The 23,924-nt window shown below is 45.4% G+C and overlaps 1 protein-coding gene across 1 annotated transcript; it reads right to left on the reverse strand.

Moving 5' to 3' along the window:
- Positions 1-8,838: 8,838 nt before the first annotated feature.
- Positions 8,839-13,653, reverse strand: ifi30a (IFI30 lysosomal thiol reductase a). Its single transcript, XM_008279749.1, has 7 exons — positions 13,464-13,653; positions 12,102-12,290; positions 11,781-11,855; positions 11,001-11,087; positions 10,742-10,894; positions 9,200-9,268; positions 8,839-9,088 (listed from the first exon to the last, which is right to left on the reverse strand). The coding sequence occupies exons 1-7, from the start codon at positions 13,593-13,595 to the stop codon at positions 9,023-9,025; spliced, it is 771 nt and encodes a 256-aa protein (XP_008277971.1). The 5' UTR covers positions 13,596-13,653; the 3' UTR covers positions 8,839-9,022.
- Between the last annotated feature and the right edge of the window lie 10,271 nt (positions 13,654-23,924).

Here is a 23,924-nt window from a genome sequence, read left to right on the forward strand (position 1 = left end):
AATCAGACAAATAATGTAGTTTAAGATAGAAATGAAGAGTTCAATTGCAAAATCAGATAACTCCGTTTTTGTAGATTTTAGGAAAACTTATTTTGTTGTTTGCTTGAGATGATATCAGTCAAACTGAAGCTGAGTGGATGTCACTCAGTAGAAATGACAACAACAGAGATAACTTCAGATGACTGATACTGTCTCAGGTAGACGATGGAAAAGTGGGTTTATGAAGGTTTGTGAAGGTGGAGTTATCTGTTTTTGCAAATGAACTCTTCAAATAATTCAGGTGGCGGATATCACACCTTATGGGGGGTATCAAACTGTTTATCAATACTTTAGTACGAACAACAGGTCAAGTGAAGTGTGCAGACTCTGTCAGGTGTAGGACGGTCCCCTCACCCAGTTCACCTCACAGTTATCCTGGTTTAACATCTTCTGGCTCATTTCTCAGTTCTCTCATCATCTGTGGCTCAGGTGGTAGAGCGTTGTCCTCTGATCGTAAGGTTGGTGGTTAGATCCCCTCCACAGTCCAAGTGTCCTCGGGCAAGACCCTGAACCAGAAGTTGCTCCCAGTGGCAGGCAGCACCTTGCATGGCAGCTCTGTTGCCGTTGGAGTATGAATGTGTGAATGAGAAACACATTGTAAAGCGCTTTGAGTGCCGCTAAGGCAGAAAAGCACTATGTAAGCATTAAGTCCATTTACTAAGTCCATTATACGTTCTGTTAGTTCTCTAAACCAGCCCCACACAGCAGACAAAGGGAACCCCTAGCTGGTCAACATATTATAACCCATCCATCCATCCATCCATTATCGATACACCGCTTAATCCTCATTAGGGTCGCAGCGGGGCTGGAGTCTATCCCAGCCGACTTAGGGCGAAGGCAGGGGACACCCTGGACAGGTAACCAGTCTCATATTACAACCTTTCCATCTAAAGACGAAGACACCTCTCAGGAGTTGGTAGAAACTCGGGGTCAACAAACTATCGGCCTAACTGTACATGGGATGTGACGTTCAGCATTTCTCGTATGGCTGTTCTCACCAGTTCCCAAAATGCATGACTTTGACTCGATGCCGCTGCCTCTGTCTGTAGTCTGTGTTTCACCACGGTTTGTATGAGAGTGTGTTACTCTAAATTCTGCAGTGGAAATCAGTTCCACGCACCTGCTCACACTCTCCTTGATGACTAATAACTGGTATCAGCGTTGGCTCTGTAAAAACCGTATCGCTTGACCCCTCATGGAAACCAGATCAGAGTGAAAAGGGGGTGGACTGTTTGACTTCACATTTATTGCGTGGACACAAACAAAGCTTTCATATAAATGCAAATATTGGTCCATGTTAGTTCAGTTTGTATATAAGCTAATAAGGTGATTGAACAGGCTCAGTGAGAATCTTTAATGATCTCGCCAACATCCAGCCGGTAAACACGCTCCAACTTCAACACGTCTGAAGATAATCCTGGGACAGAGGTAAAGGCATAGACTCTATAAAAGATGGACGTAGCTACCGTGACGTCACCCGTTGGTTTCTGCACTGAGAAAATGAAGCCACGATTTTGCTACTTCCTGGTTGACATCTTGGATTTTTGGAGCCAGTGACGCAAAAAATCGTCGGAGGGGGGCGGAGCCATAGGAGCAGCAATTGGTCAGACGGATTGAGAGGCGGGCCCTCTCTGCCCGCCCACATTTACCGCCTTCTGCTCGCTTCGTCTGCATGTCACTGCCGACTGTCAATCAAGCCAGCCACGCCCCTTGCCCCGCAAAATGTTGATTTTTAAAAAAATTCAGTATTGATTTATTTTCAGATTGGCCACCTGATCTCAGAATTTGACTATGAAAACTAATAACAAAATCCTGAGCTGTAGGAATGCGGTATTTGTTGATCTGTGATCACTTCTTTTCCAATTCCAGTCTATGGGAGCCAGGGCTTTTTGGAGCCAGCAGCTAGCGGACGTAGTGATATTGCAGGTTTTTGACACTTCCGGGTTGGCTTCATTTTTCAGGGCCGGTTGCTACGTCCATCTTTTATACAGTCTATGGGTAGAGGTGAGGTCTGCCCAGGTCCTAGTTAGATTCATATATTAATGGAGGCCTGTGCCATAACATCTACCTTTCTGTGGACTTCATTAACCAGTTACCTCCCACTAATACTACTTCTTCTTCATGGCTCACGTTGAGACTCTCATGAGGCCACTGCTCTGACGACAGACAGTGAATCCCGTCTCACGTTCCTGGGATGACTCCCGGTTTGGGAAAAGTTGTCCATTTTATTTTTGGGAGGTCTTCGGATCCCTCTTGGATTCATCTCCCGAGAGTCTCAGTTTAATCCACGATCAAACAGCCAGGCGGAGAGGATGCAGCAGAGCTCATAAACGGCGTTCTGCTGACTCACCGCCTCCAGCCAATCCATCTGGAGTGCCCATCTGGTGTGGGCAGAGTCTGCTCAGAACCCTGGTCCTCCACCGGTGACGTCATGATTTCAGGTTTTCAAACTCACCAGCTGTTCAATGATCAGAAATCTGGTGATGAATGCCAGCGAGGAGAAAGGCTCAGAGCAGGTCGATATGTAAACCATCCAGCTGAGGGTGGAAATAGTCCTCTTCAGGTGGAAAATCACGAGGACTGCAGCCCAGACCAGTACTAACTCTCACAAGGTTTTCTGTTGTGGGACACAGTAGATGGGAGCTCAGGCACCTGGACCCTCAGGTAGGGGCAGCACAGTGCTAACCACACTCATTCTCAACCCTCTTTTCTGTCATGCAACAACTTGTCATCGTGCGGTTACTGTAGCGGCAGTTAGCTCAATATCTACTTTTAATAAAAGCAAAAATAGTGACGTCACAATAAAGGAATTACCTCCGATTTCAATCAGACCTTCCTAGCAGTATGCAGCGTTGTCACAGTGAAACGTCCTGTGGCTTTAAATGCTTCTCCATAAACAGTTCCTCTGGAGCCCTGTCAAAACTGCACTACCGATTTATAAACAAGATAGCACATGGCCCTCTCCCCAGAGAACAAACATCATAAAAAGGCCTTTTAGACTTTCAACATCGCAGCAGTCGTGCCTACAGCAGCGTGGCTTTATACCTGCTGCTATATAAACATTTATGGAATACATAAAAGCTGATCATCACAGCACACAGACCTATTTTCCATCTGCACTGTTTCGATTGTGGCACATTAAAAGTGATGAATCTGCACGACGGCCTCGCGTGATGACAAATTATCCATCCATCATCTCTACACCTTAATCCTCACCAGGGTGGCGGGGGGGCGGAGCCTATCCCAGTTGACTCAGGGTGAAGGCAGGTTCACCTGGACAAGTAACCAGTCTATCACAGCGCTACACTTAGAGACAGACAACCAAGCACACTCACATTCACACCTACGGACAATTTACAATCACCAATTAACCTCAGCATGTTTCTGGACTGTGGGAGGAAGCCGGAGAACCCGGAGAGAACCCACGCTGCACGGGGAGAACATGGAGACTCCACGCAGAAAGATCCCGGGTGTCCTCACCGGGACGCCAACCGGCGACCTTCTAGCTGTGAGGCCACAGTGCTAACCACCGAGACACCTGCAGCCCCTAAATGATGATCCAGTCGTGTAAATGCATATTTCTACCTGGACCTGTCATCTGATTAAAAGAGTTCTGAGCTGCAGCATACTTCTCATTCTGTCACGTGGCATGAGCAGATCAAATGACAAGAACGTAGAGAATAAAATGCCCATTCAACACAAAGCTAGCCTTGCATTGATCTTTTATAATCAAATGTTTGTTGTTCATGTCTTTAAAAGAACAGATTACTAGAAAGTGCAGCACAGCTCTTGTATTGTATTAAAATATACATTCAGCAGCAGGAGAAGTGAAGGCTCAGACATGCTAGGATGAGAGTTTAGTTACAGGCAGTAAATAATGAGCCTGTTGTATCGTAGTGAGCTGTAGGTTGGCTGGGAAACGACATTTTACTGAATTTTAGTTTGTAGGCTACATGTCAGGACAGGTTTATGTACGCTCATAATACAAAGCATGTTCAACAATATATCACATCAGACAACGGTTCTCCAGTGTGTGTGTGTGTGTGTGTGTGTGTGTGCGTAGCACCCAGCATTCACACCTATAATGCATCAATAATAAAAACTATACGAACATGCAGTCAAAGCGAGCTGTAGAGACCCATTAATAGCACGCTTGTATCTTTATCACAGCCGTATCTGATCAGCTCTGACGTGCACCACGGCGACCGACGCAATCCAACGGGCCGGTCCGCATTCCTCAGACACGTGAAAAAGAGTCAACAAAGATAATGTGCACACGTACACATGCGTACGCACATAAGAGCGTAGAGAGGCGAACAAAATAAACGACGCAGATGAATTTGCAGCAAAAAGTTGTCGTGGAAACAACCATGAGAGCCTTGTTTGTCTGATCCTCCTCGGTGCTAGTTAATCAACAGTGTGACAGAGCAGAGAGCAGCGCCTTGAGCAGGACGCTGCTGAATCATATGCTCAAGAGGCAAATAGGCTTCTTCTGCCTAAATCAAGCAGTTAGGCAAGAAAACAATAAAAACTGTCATGAATAATAACGATTTCACAGAAGGCAGAGCCAGAATGAGTTGCTGCAAAGTCATCTGAGACCTCTGTGGACATACAGGCCCAGCAGCTGGTACACGTTTAATCACTCGTTTTAAAGTGTTGTGTGGCTGCTGGAGTCCTTTTCACACAGCCTGCATGTTTTGGAAGATTTTTGGGGGAATTTTTGCTTTTTATAGACGGTGTAAGTCCTGACCGACAGGAAATATGGGGAAGGAGAGCAGAGGGGCGACATCCAGTAAGAGCAAGGCTGGCCGGGGATAAAGCCGGACTCACTGCTGGGCTGGACGCTCTGACAGCTCGGCCAACAACATGGGCCCTCGTTGGAAAGCTGCTCTTTGTGTGGAGTAATGAGATTTGAAAGTTTGAAAAATGTTAGGTACACTTTTAGCTTGAATGTGTTCATAATGTCAGAACCTGGCACCAACGGTGACTCTCCAATGTTCAGATGTTACAAAGCAAACCAAGACTGTCAAAGGACGAGAACAACAAAGCACAAGATACAAAATGACAAAAACAAACACTAAACGAGACATGAAGACACAGGATTAGAAAAACAAGTCAGAAAATGACAGAAAGAAGACAAAAACTGCAATAATTAGACAAAAACCAACAAAATGACAGAACAGGACACGGTCTGGACGCTCTGACAGCTTGACCAACACATCGGCCCTCGTTGGAAATTTACTCTTTGTGTGGGCTGATTAGATTTTAAAGTTTGAAAAATGTTACGTACACTTTTAGTTTGAAGGTGTTAATGACGTGAGAACCTGGCACCAACGGTGACTCTCCAATGTTCAGACGTTATGAAACAAACCGAGTGTCAGACGTATTCCCACACACACCCTCAGACAGAGAGGTTGAAAAATGTCGACGAGGTGATAACAAACAGGCAGCGTATCACCAGCAGGATCAAATGTACTTCACAACATGTGCATCAGTGACTCACAAGGCTCTGGTGATGCAGCTGGTCAGAGCGCCGAGGCTCCTGGACGGTCTGATGCTCTGGGCGGTGGTGGCGGGTCGGGGTTCGTCCTCTGGTCCGTCCTGCGTGGACGGTCTGCAGGACAGCCTGGGCAGCTGCAGGGGGCCTGAGAACAGCCTCTTCACAGCACATTTGCCAGCTTCATGAAGAAGCTCGATGTAGAAGGGCTGCTCCGAGGAGTCCCACTCCCTCTGGACGGCAGACAGAACAGACAGGAAGGTGACAGTCAGCAGCTAAGAGGGGATATCAGTGGTTTAATGGTTGTATTACTGTGTGTCTACTCATGAAACCAGACAAAGACTGTAAACGCATGAAGGTGTGAAACCTGGAGAAACTTTTTCTCTCATTCAGCTTTTCACTGGACCTTCAGCTTGTCCTGTGTGCATGAGTTGAGGTTTTTTCCAGGAAGTGGAAACTCTCCTTGGCCACCTGTGACAGGGTTTATTCCGACATGTCACCCCCATTCACTGTCTCTTTTCTTTTGCTCTGCATTGGCTTTGTCAAGTGTCAGCTCATCATGCTCATCGAAGTGAAGACGATACACAGACGCCGCTGTGCCTCACACACTCTGGCGGTGTTAACAACATTCATTACTCCCCGTCACAACACGCTGCAGCTCAATAACAACAGAATGAAACGCCTCAGTTCACCGTGACTCAACAGAATTTGGCCACTAGTCAAATAACGTGCCAGAGTTTTGGATGTTATTGTTAAATGTGATTTATACGTCTGAAGCACTAATAGATGCTTTACCTACTCAATCAGCTTTGTTAAAAGTTTATTGGGACTTCAACAGATCTGTGTGGCTCCCAGGAATCAATAGCAATCTGCATTTTAAGAACTTCTGAACACATGACAGCACTACTCAGAGTTAGTATTCAATAATGATCTGGGATTGCCAATAGATTAAAATGACACGCAGCATCTGAACATAAAGCAACTTCTGTGTGTTGGTATCGACTTTCTGAGCGACGGGAAGTTCTGCAGCTGAATCATAAATGAACAAGTCGAGCTCGACTGGAAGGAAAAACATGTTCTGAGATCTGAAGGTAAGCTGCACACAGGGCTGTTTTTGTGGCGCTGCCGAAAATGTGACGAGTCTCGCCAAAGCCCACTTGGGTATTATTTTTGGAAGGTTTTTATCTGATCGCAGGTCCTGAGACCCACACACTATCACCTTGGACACAATAGACGACTCTCACAGGGAGACAGTGTTCAGGACTTAGCTCTCAGGGCATCTCTCTCTCAGCGTCAGCGTTGACGGGAAACAGATAAGAGTCCTTGTTTTCTGCTGCATCCCATGACCCTATCTCTCCATCTGCTTGGGAGTTTCACCTCTCCATAAACAATAGTCAGCACTCCGTCAGGTTTGATTATTGACCATTTCTGACCAGGACACACAGAGCTGTGCTATCTTCGCTGTACCATGAATTTTGATTTATCGAGGAGCTCCATGATCAAACAGACTCACTTTGTCTCATCATTAGGTGATTAATCTTCTGCAGGACACAACAGGACTCTCTGTGACTGTGACTCTGACATACAGGCCTCCATTAAGGCTCTCCTCTGGCAGAACAACACCTGAGAGTATCATCACACATCACACACAGCAGTAACTTGACATTTAGTTCACGGTCTGATAGCGAATGTAAAACCTCTTTCTGAGTTTACAAATGAGGGAGAATAAAGAAGAAACATCCCAGGCCACAGATGGCATGTGCAAGTATTTCTTAAAGATTAATTATTGACCCTTACCTCGGTGAAGTTGAAAAATTTGGATGAGTTATTTCTCCTCATACTTTCAGCTACTGTATCATGAGCACAAGACAACTGGGAAGGAAATACCACAGAGGAGGACACAGGAACCACATTTAGGATCAGATATGAAGTAGTCTGTGGCACCAATACTTCCTCAGGCTGTCACTCAGTACAGAACAGCTATTCCCCGCCTCTTCAGGGCCTCGGCCGTCATGAGGACGCTGATAAGCACCCAACTTTCCCTGCGCTGTTCTTGGTTCGTATCCAAACTTTATAGCAGCAGTTTTTAAACTGTAACCCGATTAGACCTAAAATGTTTTAGGAATTGGAAAGAATTAGGCCACAAAGCAGGAACAAGAACGTACGTGGAGCCCCCAGATGTGAGATGGAGCTGGTGGAGCTGCCTGCATGACAGCTCATTATTCATGTGTGTCTATCTAACTGCAGATCTGTGGACCTTCTGGTTTGTCCAGCCAGACCCTGCTTCTGATCAAGATGCTGCCAACAGTCTCTCCCTGTGACTTCTCTACAACACAGCTTTGGATTTCTCACTGAACTAGACTTTGCGTTAAACATTCAGTAAAATCCTGAGGAGACGTCTGAATTTGGATGAACTTTAATGAACCTACACACTGATGCACTCAATTCACCATAACATATAAAGTCTAGCATCAGCTGTGAGTCATGAACCACCTTTGGTTTATTTATAGGACCTTTAGTAATGATCCTTTGTTTCCTTATTAACATGCACTTGTGAATAAAGTATTATTTTACACATGTCAGTTTTTTCAGACGCCGTGTTCAGAGGAGTGAACGTTAAATCCACTCAGGATGGTCTGGGACACTTTGTTGTTTTGGATTAAAAGAAAATGGTAAATAAAGCCAAAGCACGCCTTTTAGGACCACAGGGTGGCATGATGAAGAGTTCTTTCTCCAACCTCAACCTGTGTTTGTTTCTCTCTTTCACTACAGGAAGTTTAAAATGATTTATGATATGGCGCCATCTAAAGGACAGACAGGGTACTGACCAGTCTGTAAAGGGCACTAAAAGTAGTGCAAATACCAAAATGCTATCATTGAGTCAACAACGTAGAAGTCACACTGGACTGAGGATCACAGATACCTATCTCTTGTCTAGAAGTAGGAAAAGTGGAAGTGTTGTATATTTACAGAGACTGCTGCAAAAACCAAGCAGCTTATCCATCCATCATCTCTACACCTTAATCCTCACTAGGGTCATGGGGCGCTGGAGTCTATCCCAGCTGACTCAGGGTGAAGGCAGGTTCACCTGGACAGGTAACCAGTCTATCACAGAGCTACACTTAGAGACAGACAACCAAGCACACTCACATTCACACCTGGTCCCAGGTGTCCTCACTGAGCTGTGAGGCGACGGTGCTAACCACCGAGCCACCTGCAGCCATCATTGAGTCAAATGCTTAAAACAGAACATGTATGGTTCTGCGGTTTGGGTCGATAACATTTCAATGATGACACGTTTGTTTTGTAGAGATAATTGTATTGATGTTTTGTGAATCATGTGAGGTGATCAAATCATGAACGTTGTAGAAACAGACCTGCAAAACCACACATTATAAAAGCATTGGAAGACATTCGTCAGTGTTCCTTATGTAGTGGCCACACCTGGAACGGAGCTAGCATGCAGGCGTGTGCAGCGCTGCTCCTTTACTCGTTGTGACAGTAGGTTTTGTAGTTTTTCTGGTTCCCTCCACAGGCCGCAATCTTGGGACCCTAAAACAAATGAAGGTCTTGTCAGGGGTCAAAGCTCAAGCTTGAGCAACTGAAAGGCAGAAGTTCAGAGAACAGAGTCGACAAAACAGATGTGACTGATGGAAAGGTCACCTTGTACGTGCTGCAGACCAGACTGAAGAGAGAAGCCATGGCTTTGTTCTGCAGGTCTTCTGTGTGCACCTGCAAGGTTTCAAAAATCAGTATTCCAAGGGTTGGTGTAGAAACAGGTAGTCTTTAAAATAAGTGAGTCAAAGCTGGAATACCATCTGTAACATTAGAAGGGCTCTTTAACATCACAGGCACTTAGCAGTATGCATCAGCTTCAGAAGAAATAATCACTGAGTTTACTACATATAATATTAAAAACAGAAATAACTGGCTGCATGACTTGCAGCTTCCACTTGTCACAATAGCTGCATGTATCAGTAGGTATAGGAGACTCAACGCTAAGGCACAGAAACTGCTGAGGCTGAGAGAACACCAGCACATTTCATCAAAACTTTATTCTGTAAAAAGAAAACATCTGGAGGGCAGTAGTCAGAGAGAGAAACGATATCCACAGACTAACTGGATAAACCAGCCTGAACTCACACAGAGCAGAGAGGAGACGAGTATCGACAGAAATCAAATATTTAGGTAGCAAAATATCTGCAGCAAGCAGAGCCAGCATGTTGTTCTGGTTCTGGTGACACCTGTGGGCATTTGGAAAAATGTTGTGCACACTGGTTTCATGTTTTATCCATCCATCCATCCATCATCCATCCAATCATCCATCCAATCATCCATCCATCCATCCAACCAGCGACCTTCTAGCTGAGAGGCAACGATGCTAACCACCGTGACACCTGCAGCTCTCATGTTTTTTCAGTTTTTGTAAAATAAATATTTTTTAAAATTGAGCTTTATTTTTCCTTCTTGTATGATTGATGGCATGAAGACAGAGCTCCCTCCGGGTTCAGCCGTGGTTTCCACTGAGGTGCAGGACTTCACACTGCAGTCAGCCCACACTCAGCATCAAAAAGCTAAAAACACCTAGAAACCTCAGAGGGTTAAAAATAAACTAGAAATTCACATTTACTGTTGCCATGAATGAAGCAAATTAAGCACAAACTATTCTAAAGCTGTATTGTCTAGTCATGGACTACACATGTTGGGTGTATGTCTACATACAATATCAGGTTTTCATTTCTCTCTGACACACTTCAACACCTTGAAATTGCTTTTAAGCTTCTTTTCAAAATTTTATTTAAAAACTCAGAGACGAGGCGTGTGATGGCCACACAGCGACCAGTCCCTGGTGCTGGATGGAGACACGGTTTATCTTCCTTTATCGTAGAATCGCTTTCAAGCAGATTCCACTTTGGAGTCGTGATCACGTGACTTTTTCTGGCGTCGGCTGGCAGAGAGACAGCATCCTGTTGCATCGAGCAGCAGCTTCATCACTCACGGCTCTCTTTCAGTTACAGGTTTGGGCTTTGGGGCTCTTTAGTGTCACAATGATCACAAACTCGCATCACTGCAAACGTGACATATCTGGTTTCAAAGTGCAGCAGCAACAATATGAAAGAGAAACTGTGAAACTGATGTTTCATGGGTTCTAGCTGTGCTGCCCACGGCTCAGAGGACGCCCTGCTGATTGCACTGAAGCCTTACCCCATTGATGGTCACCCAGGGCACATATTCGTGTGGAGGGTTCAGAGCCTGGGTCTGCTGGGCATTCTGATGCATCAGCTTGTTTCCTATGTCCCCCTTGACGCAGCTCATCACGCTGTCCCACTTCAGCTCAGGGCTGTAGACCTGAGTGCACTACGAAGAGCAGCGGTGGCAAATAAACACACATCAACTGAAGCTGTTGTTGGGGACGTCACAGTGACCGACATACAAACAAACATGCACACTCAGTGTTTCTTACAGTCTGGGCCGACTTGATGACATCAGTGGAGGATTCCATACAGAAGATGATCGGGAAAGCCATCTTAGTCATGTTCATCAGACAGGTCTGAGATGAGAAGAACAGCAGAGTGAACAGCTATACAATAAGATGCTAAGTCCATCCATCCATCCATCATCTCTACACCTTAATCCTCACTGGGGTCATGGGGGGATGGAGCCTATCCCAGCTGACTCAGGGTGAAGGCAGGTTCACCTGGACAGGTAACCAGTCTATCACAGGGCTACACTTAGAGACAGACAACCAAGCACACTCACATTCACACCTACGGACAATTTACAATCACCAATTAACCTCAGCATGTTTCTGGACTGTGGGAGGAAGCCGGAGAACACGGAGAGAACCCACGCTGCACGGGGAGAACATGGAGACTCCACGCAGAAAGATCCCAGGTGTCCTCACCGGGACGCCAACCGGCGACCTTCTAGCTGTGAGGCCACGGTGCTAACCACCGAGACACCTGCAGCTCCGGACGCTAACTCTATGTATATAATTTATACATACAAATAGAGATAATATATCCGGTATATTCACGTAGATATCTGAACACTAATCATTTCCATGAGTCATTGCAGCATCGTGCTTTAACAGCATCCAGCCTTCCATACTTCACAGAGCATTCTGTGAAAGACCACTAGAGCTTCTGTTACCAAACTGCAGCAGGCTGCGTGGCTCTGAGCTGTAGTCACATTATCATCCCAGAGCTTCAGCACATTGTGTGTGTTTGCAGGGTGACGTTACCTCGATCATGTTGCCCAGACATTCCTGCTCTCCATGCTGGCACTGGTAAACATATTTGCCTTTCTGAGATGTCTCCTGGGAGGGGGTACATACAACAGGTTCATAAGTTTAAAAGAATAATAAAACAATAAATGCATTTTCTTAATGAAGACCATGACATTCTGGACATGACTATCTGCCCTTTTGCCAGTAAAAGCACGTCCACTCCTGGACGGTGGTTCTCTGATTCTGTTGTGATCACACATGGTTCAGCTCCACTCCAACATCTATAACAGAACCATGATCCCAGTGTGTAGTCCAGGTGTGTGCGTCACTGCTTACCTGCGCATTGCCGTAGGGCACCAGATTCACAGACATAATTTCATTCAGCAGGAGCCAGGTGGGGAAGAGCATCTCAGTGAGAAACAGTCTGCATCCAGGACACAGGCTCTCATAGTAAAGGCCCACTTCGACCGGATCTCCAGGCTGACGGGACCTGGTGAAGTTGGACTGCAGGCAGTGCTTCAGAGCCTGCAGGAGGGGGAGGAGTAGGACGTTCACCTGGGTTCATGGTGCAGTGTCTCAAAGTTCTACCCCGACCACCCTGTTCAGTTGACCTCAAAATAAAAAGGTGGGTGAGCGTGGATGAGTCTTAATCTAAACTGGAATTTGTTTTTTCGGGGCGACATTACGAGCGTGCAGGGTCGGGGTGGCACTTTTAAAAATACTTCCTGTAATTAATTTGAGCACTATTGGTTTAAAACACCACCTACAGATCTGTTCACAGTGTGCATGAGCAGCCAGAACACGCTCCGTGCACGCTGCTGCTGCTCAGGGACTCATTAAAGCTGGTTTAGGCTGATTCTGTACACTGGAGAGACAACTGCTGAACATACCGTCCCCTGTTTTCAGTCAGCACATCAGTCAAACAGTCTCAGGTGCAATGCTGTCATTCAAACGGTTTCCTCCTTTATTACCTGGTTTATGGCTCTTCTCACATAACTTTTTATTTACGTGGTATTTTTATATTTTATTCAGACTTTCTTGGCTCTAGTTCCTGTATTTACTCCTGTCTTGTTAATGTTGTTGTGCACCATCTCATTCACCTCACTGCGCGATAAAAAGCTTCTGATTCTGGTTCTGAACAGACAGGTGGTAGCGAGAGTCCAGTTAACGAAACAAACAAAACAACAACGACACCTAGCGGAACAAACATCTCCAAACTACACATGTGTTGTGTCTCCGTTACACCGCTGTTAGCTGACGTTACCTGACGCTGTAGCTAGCGTTACTTCCACGTTAGCCGTTACTACCGGGTACTTTAATACTCTACTGTACTCCTAAGCAGAGCTGCTGTTATCTGACACCACCGAGTTCAGAAAAGTTTCCGTGTTTGTCCACCTCGCAGACAGGAAGCGAGCCTCTTCTAACAGGAGGAGCTTTTAAATGTGAACTATAACCTAGCTCTATAAGCTAGCTGTATTAGCTAACGTCATGGTAACTGCTGTTGCTATGGTTTCCTGTAGTTTGTAGCGGACGGTGTACTCATTTAAAAGTGAGTTGAACGCTGTCAGCACCGAAACTAACTGTCTGAAGTGTCCCGTGGCTTTAACCGTCAGCTACCATTAAAAAAACAACAACAAAAATCCTTTTCCGTAGTTACAGTACAAGTCAGTGTGTAAAGACCGACTCCGGTGATCTTACCCCGCATTCAACAGCCGCCTCCAGGGACGAGCACCACTGGGATGGAGGGTAGGAGCACGAAGAGGACAGAGAGCAGTCGCCGGACTGGCTGTTCAGCCAAACTGTCAGAATAAGTAGAAGGAGAGCCTTCATCTTCTCAGAGTCTTCAGTTTGACAACAGAAAAACAGAACTTGGGACTGACTACAGACTGCAGCGCCGCGCCGCTTTAAATAAAGCACCGGCGCTTCCTCTTGGAGGCTTCCTGGTTTCTGATTGGCTCTGACGAACGCGTCACTTGTATCCAGCAGGGAAGGAAAGGGAGCGCAATAAAACAATCTGAGATAGACAACTGAAAGAAATTAGATTTAATTAGTCCCAAAGTTCACAGCTGCTTAATGTATGACTTCTTGTCACAAGCTAAGAGCACAACATTAAAACATCACTGAATGTGACGCCTATCCTGACACAGCCTTCTGTACAGATGCCACACACACACCACATACTTAGATTAAAAATAATTTTCTTCATTACACTTATCGAACTGTATTTTTTCCCCAACAACATTTATTTTTAAATCTCACCATCCTTGATACTTTTGCAGTTTTGTTAGCCTGACATTCATGCCAGTAACATATATTTTATCCTCAGAGGAAGGCCTGGCTCCTGCTGTTGGAGGTCGGAGTTGGGCCGCACGGACATGAATCAAATCATCATGAGATTTGTGTGTAGATTTGCCATTATGCAAGTTTTCACAAGCACGAGGCTCATTTATTTTGCAATGATTTAGTTACACTCAACACAACAACCACTGTTTCACAAATGTCAGGGTGCAGCAGGGAAAAGCTTTAACGAAGGATGAAATGTCATCATTTCACAATATTCATAAGATGCATGTTGGTCCTCTTAACACTTACACACACTGGAGGGTTCTACAGGAAACATGCATCAGTGGAAGGTAAACTGGGTTTGGTGTGTTACAGCTAAACCCCCGGCAGGACTTTTGTGCAGGAAGTTGTTTTCTAAGAACTGGTTCATCACGGTGAAAAAAGGATTGAGGAAATGAAGAGAATCCCTCAGAGCTGCAGCCCTGTGATCGATTCACCCAGAGTGCTGCTCCTCTTGTTTTGTTAGATAAGCTCCTAAAATGACTCCGCTGCAGATTCTGGCTAATTATAAAACAGTTATAGCCTAAGCTGAGCTCCTCAGTCCAGAGGTCTGCTCGAGAAGGGTCATGGGAAGCACACATGCTGAAAACACCACAAACTGCTGAGCACCATAAACAGTTTTACCTGGTGATCCTCACATGATGCCTCCCTCTAAATCAGGCGGTGAGATCATAAAGCAGACAGGACAGAACACGACTGCATGATTCAGTCCCGTCTTTTGCTCTGGGTCTGAGTGCAGCAGACAAAACTAAAGCACCAGCTGGTCTGAAGGGCTTTGTTTTTTATTGATGATATTTTTGTGTACAGGAAGTCTAATCATCTGCGTTCATGTCATATTTAAATGTTATTTATACTTCTGAGAGTGTGGAAAATACCAAAACACGTACTTTCCTACTTCCCTGTTGTCATACCTACCGATTCAGATTCAGTTTTAAAGATTTTGAGACACTCCATCCATCCATCCATTATCTATACACCGCTTAATCCTCACTAGGGTCGTGGGGGAGCTGGAGCCTATCCCAGCCAGCTTAGGGCGAAGGCAGGGGACACCCTGGACAGGTCAGTTTTGAGACACTCCTACAACCCAAATGTAGATCTGTATTTACATTGAGGGTTTGACAGCATTTGGAAAAAGTTAAAAACGTATCAAACCTCTGAGGACCAAAGCTCATCAGCAGGTTTATAACATGTTATGACTGTGAAGACAATGACAACATTTATCAGAGCAAGAAACCATAAAAACAAACAGAATACTAACGATTTCTGATGGTTCTTGAACGTAACGTTTGCAAAGTGCAGCTCCATAAACCCAAGACTGTGATCAAGATCATTTTATTCTACATGATTCGTTTGAAAATTTGCCAGAATGAATAGTTTGCACTGAACAGATTCTGTGAAAAAACAAAAACCTGAGTGACGGCACCTCAACCAACAGTCACCATATTCAGGGACTTCTGGGCTGAACTGGGTCCAACTGCAGACTGTTGACACGGAGCAGACACGTGTGAAAGCAAAATAAAAACGTAAGGAGGTAAATATCTCTTGTTTTTTCCAGTGCTGCCGACACCTGTGTGCTTGTAAACACGTCGTACAGGTTGGATCCAGGTTTCAAGCACTGACGTAAGTCTCGCGACATTTCGATGCAAAAAGTTTTGACAAAGAGGATGTAGTTATCTGTCTAACATTGTTACTGGTAAATTATTTTAGTTTTAGGATTTATCAGTTCAATAAATTAGTATATATACGATGTGAATGCAGTGTTTAGTATCCGGTCGATGCTGTTCGGTCAAACACGACATCCTGCTTTCCCCGTGCCTCCTATCAGTAGAGACTTTATGGTCGTTTCAGTCACCACGAGACAGAAGAAAAAAGTTTTATGATTGATGGCTTTTGGTTTTGTCATTCGGCACAAAAGCAGTTTATGGCTTCTGTCTGCTTCTTGCCACGGTTAGTTTCCACGGAGCTGCAGGACTTCATTGGAATAAAACAACGAGCCCACACAGAGTAAAACATTATAAAAATGCACAGAAAAGAACTCCACATGAGGCTGTGAGGCGCAGTCTGATAAGTCTCACTGAAAGCAGCCTTGATTCTCTGTCCTCTAATGGGAAGCTTGTTACCAGAGAGTCCTGTTGGATTCAGAGCTAACCTCTGACGGAGGAGAAGTTCTCCTGTCCTGAAACATCTTCAGGATTAAATTCTCACCCTCTGACCTGTGATAAGTCCGGTGTTTCCTCCAGACCTGACTCCTGTATCTCCCTCCTTTCTGTCATAAATCTAAAGGCCCTCTCTGGCCTCAGACTGGTTCAGAAGCAGCTCGGTTCTTACAGACATCACTGCCCCATGTCTGGACTTCTCCCCATTTGCTCTCTGTTTTCTTTAGAATTGCTTTAAAGATTTTTCTGATCACCTTTAATGAGGTCTGGCCCGAGGCTGCACAGCAGCAGAGATGTTGATCCCACATGAGGCAGCCTCCAGCCTCAGATCCTCGGGTGGGACGTCCTGGCTCATCCAAGGTGGTGGCTTTAACCTAAAGGCCATCAGAGCTCCTCAGCTGGACCAACACGTGGGAGAAGATGGCTCTTACATAATCAGTGATATCTTTTAAATCCCTTCTATAACTGATTTTATCAACTTGTTTTTATGTGACGCATTTCCTTTATGGCCCGTTAAGCTTTTTATTGCTCCATCCCCTGGAGCTGGAGCTGCTCAGGTCGGATCAGCAGCTACTGGTCACAACAACTTGCTCAGCGTCAGATGACCGTCCTCCCCGAGTCTGGTTCTGCTGGCCTCATGTTAAAATGGACTTCTTCTCTACTGATGCCAAAATGCTTGTTCAAAGGGAATCTCTGGATTTGTTGGGTTTTCCATTTATGATTTTGGAGCTTTTTAACCCCAATTAATCGTCTAAATTAGTCAAGTAATGTGCTGACCTTATTATATAAATCAGTCTGGTAAACTTGTATTTTGTACTGTTTTGTTTTTAAACATCATATTTAAATTATTCCAGTAAATTCACGATAAATAACCACGTAGAGGCAAGATTTCAACTTGCATCTCATTTTTCTACTGAAAAGCACTTTGACTGTTTAAATGTGTTCCTGTCTTGTTGTTTGAACTTGTTGTTGCCATGTTGTCCCGTAAACCCTGTTTTTAGGTGTCATATAGATAGGGCTGTGAGGAACAGATATCTGTTCAGAAAAACAGCTTTCTAATCACACAACCACTATTTACTCTCTAAGAAGAGGTTCCCAGTGAAACTGGCTCATAAGCAGAAGTGAGGAAATGTTTTCTCTTAAAATTCTTTGGAAGAAACCAGAGGTTGTGGGACCATCTAGTGTTTCTCACCTGAGTGTGTGTCTCTGAGGTCTGGTCAGCGGTGGAGGAAGTGCTCAGATCCTCTACTGAAGTGGAAGTAAAACGCAGCAATGAAAAATAAGTTCAAGTATCGGTTTGGTTACTTGTACTTATATTTTTTTTTATTATTTATGACGTCTTTAGACTGACAACACTGAAAGTACATTATCCTCTTAAGTATAGTGGAGTTATACAGCTGAATAAAATAAATACCTTAATCCTCACCAGGGTCATGGGGGGCGGAGCCTATCCCAGCTGACTCAGGGTGAAGGCAGGTTCACCTGGACAGGTAACCAGTCTATCACAGAGCTACACTTAGAGACAGACAACCAAGCACACTCACATTCACACCTACGGACAATTTACAATCACCAATTAACCTCAGCATGTTTCTGGACTGTGGGAGGAAGCCGGAGAACCCATGCTGCACGGGGGAGAACATGGAGACTCCACACAGAAAGATCCCGGGTGTCCTCACCGGGACGCCAACCGGCGACCTTCTAGCTGTGAGGCCACGGTGCTAACCACTGAGACACCTGCAGCCCCAGTACTTGAGTAAATATACGTATTTAGTTTTAACCACCAGGCCGAGCGAACGTCTAAAATCTATTTCACTGCTGATAAAACTTTTGCTGCTTTGCTTCGTTTGGTTGCTGCAGGCTGAGTTGTGTGTTCGATCCTCTGGAGATGAAAAACTCTGCAGGTTTACTTGTTGCTGCTACGATGGAAAACCATTCCTGTGAACACAACTCTGGAGATGTGTGTGAGTGTGTGACATGCTACCGATGAGCTCATCACATGTAACAGGACAAAAGCAGAACACGTCATTTTGTTTTATTATACTATCTTTTATTGTCTTTTAAAATCATTGCATCAGCCTAAAGAAAGAACCGTACAGATCCAAGAGTACCTGTCTGAGGACAAACACAACTCTGAAGCAAGCTGTACACGAGAGAGAAAGAAAGAAACGTCGCCTCTGAGTTAAGACGGACCAACGGAGGAGAACACAAGAGAAGAAGAACCATCTGTTTGTGCATCAGGGTCGGGCGCACCAACAACAACAGTGCTCCCTCTGCGTTCAATTGCACTTTGGTGTAGAGTAGCTTTATCTGACTGCCCCAGTCATTTCCATTCAACATTTTTGAAAGAAAGAGAAGACCTCATCATTACTAACTAGAGTTATTAGCCGTACGTCTGCTGCTGCTGCAGCCGGTGACTCACGAGCAACTTGTTGGGCAACGCTGCAGAGCTCTGGCTACTGCTGCTGCCATTAGGTCGAATGTGGAAACATGTTTTAAACTGCTGCCGCTCTGCCATGCTGCCCGGGCCGCTGCAAAGTGAACCACCGGCAGCCTGCAGGGTCGGGTCCTGAACACCAACTACTGTACACCAGTGAAGAAAACTACAACATTCACATGAGATTAAACAAATGGCAAGTTTCCACGTCCAAGTAGAGGCAGAAAGAAAAGGGAAGTGAAAGTGCAGCTGTTAACGTCAGCATGTTCTACATGGAAGTCACACACATGCTGAGACTTATGGCAAAAGTTTGGTCTTAAGGATTAGTTACCAACCGACAGAGCAGTTGTTCAGCTTTTCATCTGAAAAATCATCTGCTGTGTAGTGCAACGGCAAGAACAGGACGCCTGAATATCCACGTCTGCTCTGTACTAAAGTCAAGTATGTCCACCCAGTGGTGTGTTTTACGATTGTTTAGAACAGACGATCCTCTGGAAAGGCTCTGAACTGAGCTTTAACCGGAGATGCACAGAATCCACCCAACCGGGCGTCAAAAGAAACAGCATGAGATTCAACAGGGTCTCAGGTTAGGATTCAGCACAAACAAGGCTCAGTGTGAGGCGGAGTAGTCAGCAGGTCGGGGCTAACGGATCCTATCAACCGTCTGATCGACTTATTACTGTGAAAGTGAGGGAGCACTGTTTTGACGAGTACAAAAGAAGAGAGGAGCAAAGAGGAGGAAACAGAACAAGCAGTCGTAACATCTTCAAGTTTAAAATGACAGGAAATAAAGAATATCATCAATCTATGCAGTCGCTCTGAGGGACAGACAGACTGATTCTCAAACGCATCGTTGCTATTTGGTTAATTACATGTTGTAAACATTTGTATTTGTTTTTTTTCTGTATGGAGGAAAAAAAATTCAAGCTAGCTTATTTTTTCTTTATAGGCTCTGAAAGGTTATCATTAACAGATATAAACAAACAAAAACACTTGGACAAATTTGTCAGCTTTTTTAAAAAGCCAAATAAAAAAAAAAACAAATTATACTCAGGCACCATAAAAGATCACTTCCTAATGCCATCATAGTTCAGAGACCTGTGTTCAGGAGTGACCACCACCAGTTCGGTGTCGGCCTGACAACCTGCGGCACCCAGAGACCCAGCGACCCAGCGACCCAGCGGGCGGCGGCGGACCTCTGCGGCGGCGTCCAGTGGATCTTTTGTGGTGCAACTGTTAACACTGCCTATACTCACAGAAACCAGAATCTTCCAAATGACAAAACAGATTCTCAATAAAACAAAAACAAAAAAAAACTCTTTTCTAATATTTAATAAATGCAAAGCAGCCAAGACTGCGTGAACATATAGACTCAGCTCTGTAATATACACACATGTACACCAGCTCGCTTCATCCTCTGAATGCACCTGATCATTACGCTAAACACACAACGTGTACGTCTGCAGCCACGAAGTCTGTCGGTGGTTGTGGTGAAGCGGATTATTCGTAGAAATGCCGGCGTTTCAGTGACTGCTGGAAGCAGCCATGAAGCAAAAGGTCACATCAAAGCCTCCTTCTGATTGGTTTCAAGCACAATCCAAATCAGAATTAATCATCCAAAAATATAGATATCTACGTATATATCTGAAAATATTTATTCTCTAGTTCGTCTCTCGTTCTTCAAACCTCAATAGACACCAAATATACGCGTTTCTTTAGTCAGTGAAAGATGTGCTTTGTGTGTTCGGCCGTTTCAAGAAATATCATTTACAGTGTACCAAAGAAGGATGAAAAAATACTGCACTCCTTAAATCATCATCTGTCGTATAGAAAACACGTTTTTCAAGATGCATATCTAAGACATGAACAGGATGAAAGCTTCAACTCGAGTCAAAGCACAATAAAGTCTTCACCGTGTGCTCGTCTCACTGACCTTCCTCCCAGCGTCGCCTCCACCTGTTAAACATCTGTGAGGAACATGCATGGCAGAAGAATGTGTGCACTGCTCAAGTGTTCATCTTAACAAGTGACGCAGGAAGAGAAGCGAGTAGAAAGTGGAGCAGATGGAAGCAGAACCAGCTCATAGATGAACTTAAAGAACAGACGAGTTGACCTGATGAACTGGTTTTGCTCCATCAGGGTGTTTTTTTCCATCGTCTGCCCAAATTCCCCTAAAAAAACCCCAACATTATTTAGCCTACCGCCCCGTGGCATTCAGTCATGCATGGAGTTTCACTTTCTTCGGTTTTGAGATGTCTGGTGTGCGTCACCAGCCGAGTACGGTGGAACTGGGTTTGTGCTATTCAGATCACTTCCTGGTGATTCAGAACCTCACCGTGAACTCTCAGCTCTGCATGTTCAGACACCACCAGGGAAAAGTCCTTCAGTGACTGGATCTTAGAGGAAAACTCACCACGTTAAGGTGGACAGGTTTGCTGTGTGGACACTAATTGCATAACGAGCCAGCAGCCCTCCTTAAAACTGGTTCAGAAAAAGTCCTCCAGAGCTCCTCCGGTCCACACAGTAAACCAGCTCTATGATGCGAACAGTCAGTCAGAGGATTGACCAGACAGCTGCTGACTGCGTAACAACAGAAGCAGGTACTGAACACCGTCTACTCCCACAGCACGAAGAACCAGAAACTACAGACCACCGAGCGTCACCACTGTCTGGGGCGTTATGCTCGTTGGGCGATGCACAAGCTCGAGTGGACAGGGAAAAAAAGTGCAGTTGAAAAGTGTTGGTCCAACAGACTGGAAGCGGCGGCGGCGGACGACTCGACCGGACGTTCACGGAGGAACAGACTTAATAGGAAACACTGAGAAACGCTGCATGCATCAGCTGAGCTTCAAACAACTGGTCTGGGTCACGGATGAGTTCTGTTCACATTTCTATCTGAGCTTTATTCAAAAACATGTCAACAAATAAACAAACAAACAAACAAAGCGAGCTCGGTGCACGGAGAGAGCACCGAGCGACTGTACAGCCACCATGGAGAGGAGGAGCAACATCTCATCATCACACCTCACAGGACCACGGTTCGCCAGACACCCTTCTGTTGGTGGGAACCGGCAAATGTGTGACCTACAGGCCCGACATGTGGCGGCGGCATCATCTGATGGAGATGACGAGCTCATCATGATGACTGAAGGCACTTCTAATCGTTCTCGTGTTTTGTAGCCCTCTGGTCAGAAGCACCGTGGTCACCTCTGGGTTGACTCTTGGGATCGTCTACCTGCCAAGAACTGTGCAAAGTACAGGACGACTGATTGGTCCTGATGAGAAACCAACACGATGTCCTGATTTAAATGTTCAGGTCGGGGTTCAGGAGAGACGGGGTTGGTCTGCTGCTACCTGATATCTAACGTTTCTGAAGGAGAAATGATGCGAAACAGAACAACTCGTGTCTGTTGAAGGTCCTCAGGTCGACCTTGATGTTAGCTCAGAGCTGATCTTTTTGACCGGAGGAGTCAGTGGATGTGAAGTTCAGCTTCTGTCCCTCAACAACAAGAATCAAAGCAGGTCCAAAACACCAAACGCACGACCTCGAAAGACGTCCAGCTGTTCTTTATTCTCCTACAAAAATGGCTTTTTGGCATTCTCAGTCTGATAGAAGTAAGAAATCTGAGAGATCATTTAAGTTTCTTTTTCATCTCAAGAAACCACCGGTGTGATTTAAAAGCAGCATCAGGCGACGCCTCCTCTCACGCTAACAACCCAACACGTGCCTCCTGTGCTCCGACAGTGACGCTGAACAGAAGGCGGTACAATCTTCAGCTCAAGCCAAATGAACACAGTAATAAAGAGGAGATGATAGTGCCACAGCGCAGAGCAGACGGAGGAACTGATCTGTACATCTAACCCTGATCACACACTGCTGTGTACAGTAGGACCACACCGTGCTGTCTGCGCACTATGAGGAGCACAACGTCCAACCACTAAACGAGCAGCCAAATGAAGGAGTCCATGCACGCTGAACGGGATAATCTCTCAGACTGCGGAGGCCTTGCTGGATGGCTAATGGACTGCTCCTTTTCTTCTTCCTTGCTACAGACAACGCGTCCTTCATCTGGCTCACATCAGGCGATACGCTGCATCCTGGAACAGAATCTAAAAGCACAGCGAGTATTCTGACAACGTAAAGAAACACAGTGATGGAACCGCATCGAGTCACGCACACCGTCTGCATGTGTGTCTGAAGCATACTGTACAGGACTGATATTACTGCTCTGTTTTGTACAACAATGCTCTACAGCTCTGTGAGTCAAGCCTGTGATGAAACCAACAGTCTAGCGCGAAGGAGGAGAAGAAGAAGTACCGCGAATAAATCTGCATAAAAATAACAACGATAAACATCTGCAAGGACACTGTACCACGAAACAGTCTAGTCTAAGTAGAGATGAAGCAAATACAGTACCCAGGATACGATAACCACATAGATCGATGCTCTGCGAGTGCCTTCAGCGTATAGAGAGCAGACACACAGGAGGAGCGCTAACAGTGCCTGAAGTCGATGGCTACAGGTGCTACAGTATTAAAGAGCATGAAAATAGGAGTTTAAAACAAAGACACGTCTGATGCAGGAGTCACTCCACATGAAGGAGGAAACCTGAATCGTGTGTACCGGTCCATCTGGTGGGTTGTGATTAAATCCTGTGTTCACAACGCACCACACGTGTACCATGCATGTTGATCCTGTCGCACAGCATCTGCTGCACGGCGTACCTCGTCAGTTCAAAAGGAGACCCGCTGACAGCGCAACAAGCCGGAGCGGTCGGAAATAAAGATCGTTTCATTAAAAATATACCTATGTGTATATATATCTTTTAAAGCTGTAGCTTCGTCTACGTCTGCAGCCGTCCGATCCGTCCTCCTCTGAATCGCGGCGTGGCCCGTTCCTCCAGCGACACAGCGTGTGGTCATTCAAAGCTTTTACTATGGCACTTCAGCAAGCTTTCGACTGAATTCCTCTTTTAAAAACCCCTAAAACATCAACCTCCCCGTCCCCCCTCCAGGCCGCTGTTTCTCAGCCGCCGGTAGGTGCGAAGCAAGCAGCCGGGTTCAGCCAAGCCGGTCCTTTCAGCGGATGACAGCTCAGGCTTTTGTCTGTGGAGAGTTTGCAGGCAGTCTGGGACGACAGATCGGGCCTTTGTCTGCACATTTATCTCATGTTCAAGGCAAAAAAACAAAAGTGCCTCCTGTAAGTTCTCCATCATCCCACCA

This window comes from Stegastes partitus, unplaced genomic scaffold (genome assembly GCF_000690725.1).
Source record: "Stegastes partitus isolate 25-593 unplaced genomic scaffold, Stegastes_partitus-1.0.2 Scaffold0, whole genome shotgun sequence".
NCBI lineage: Eukaryota > Metazoa > Chordata > Actinopteri > Pomacentridae > Stegastes > Stegastes partitus.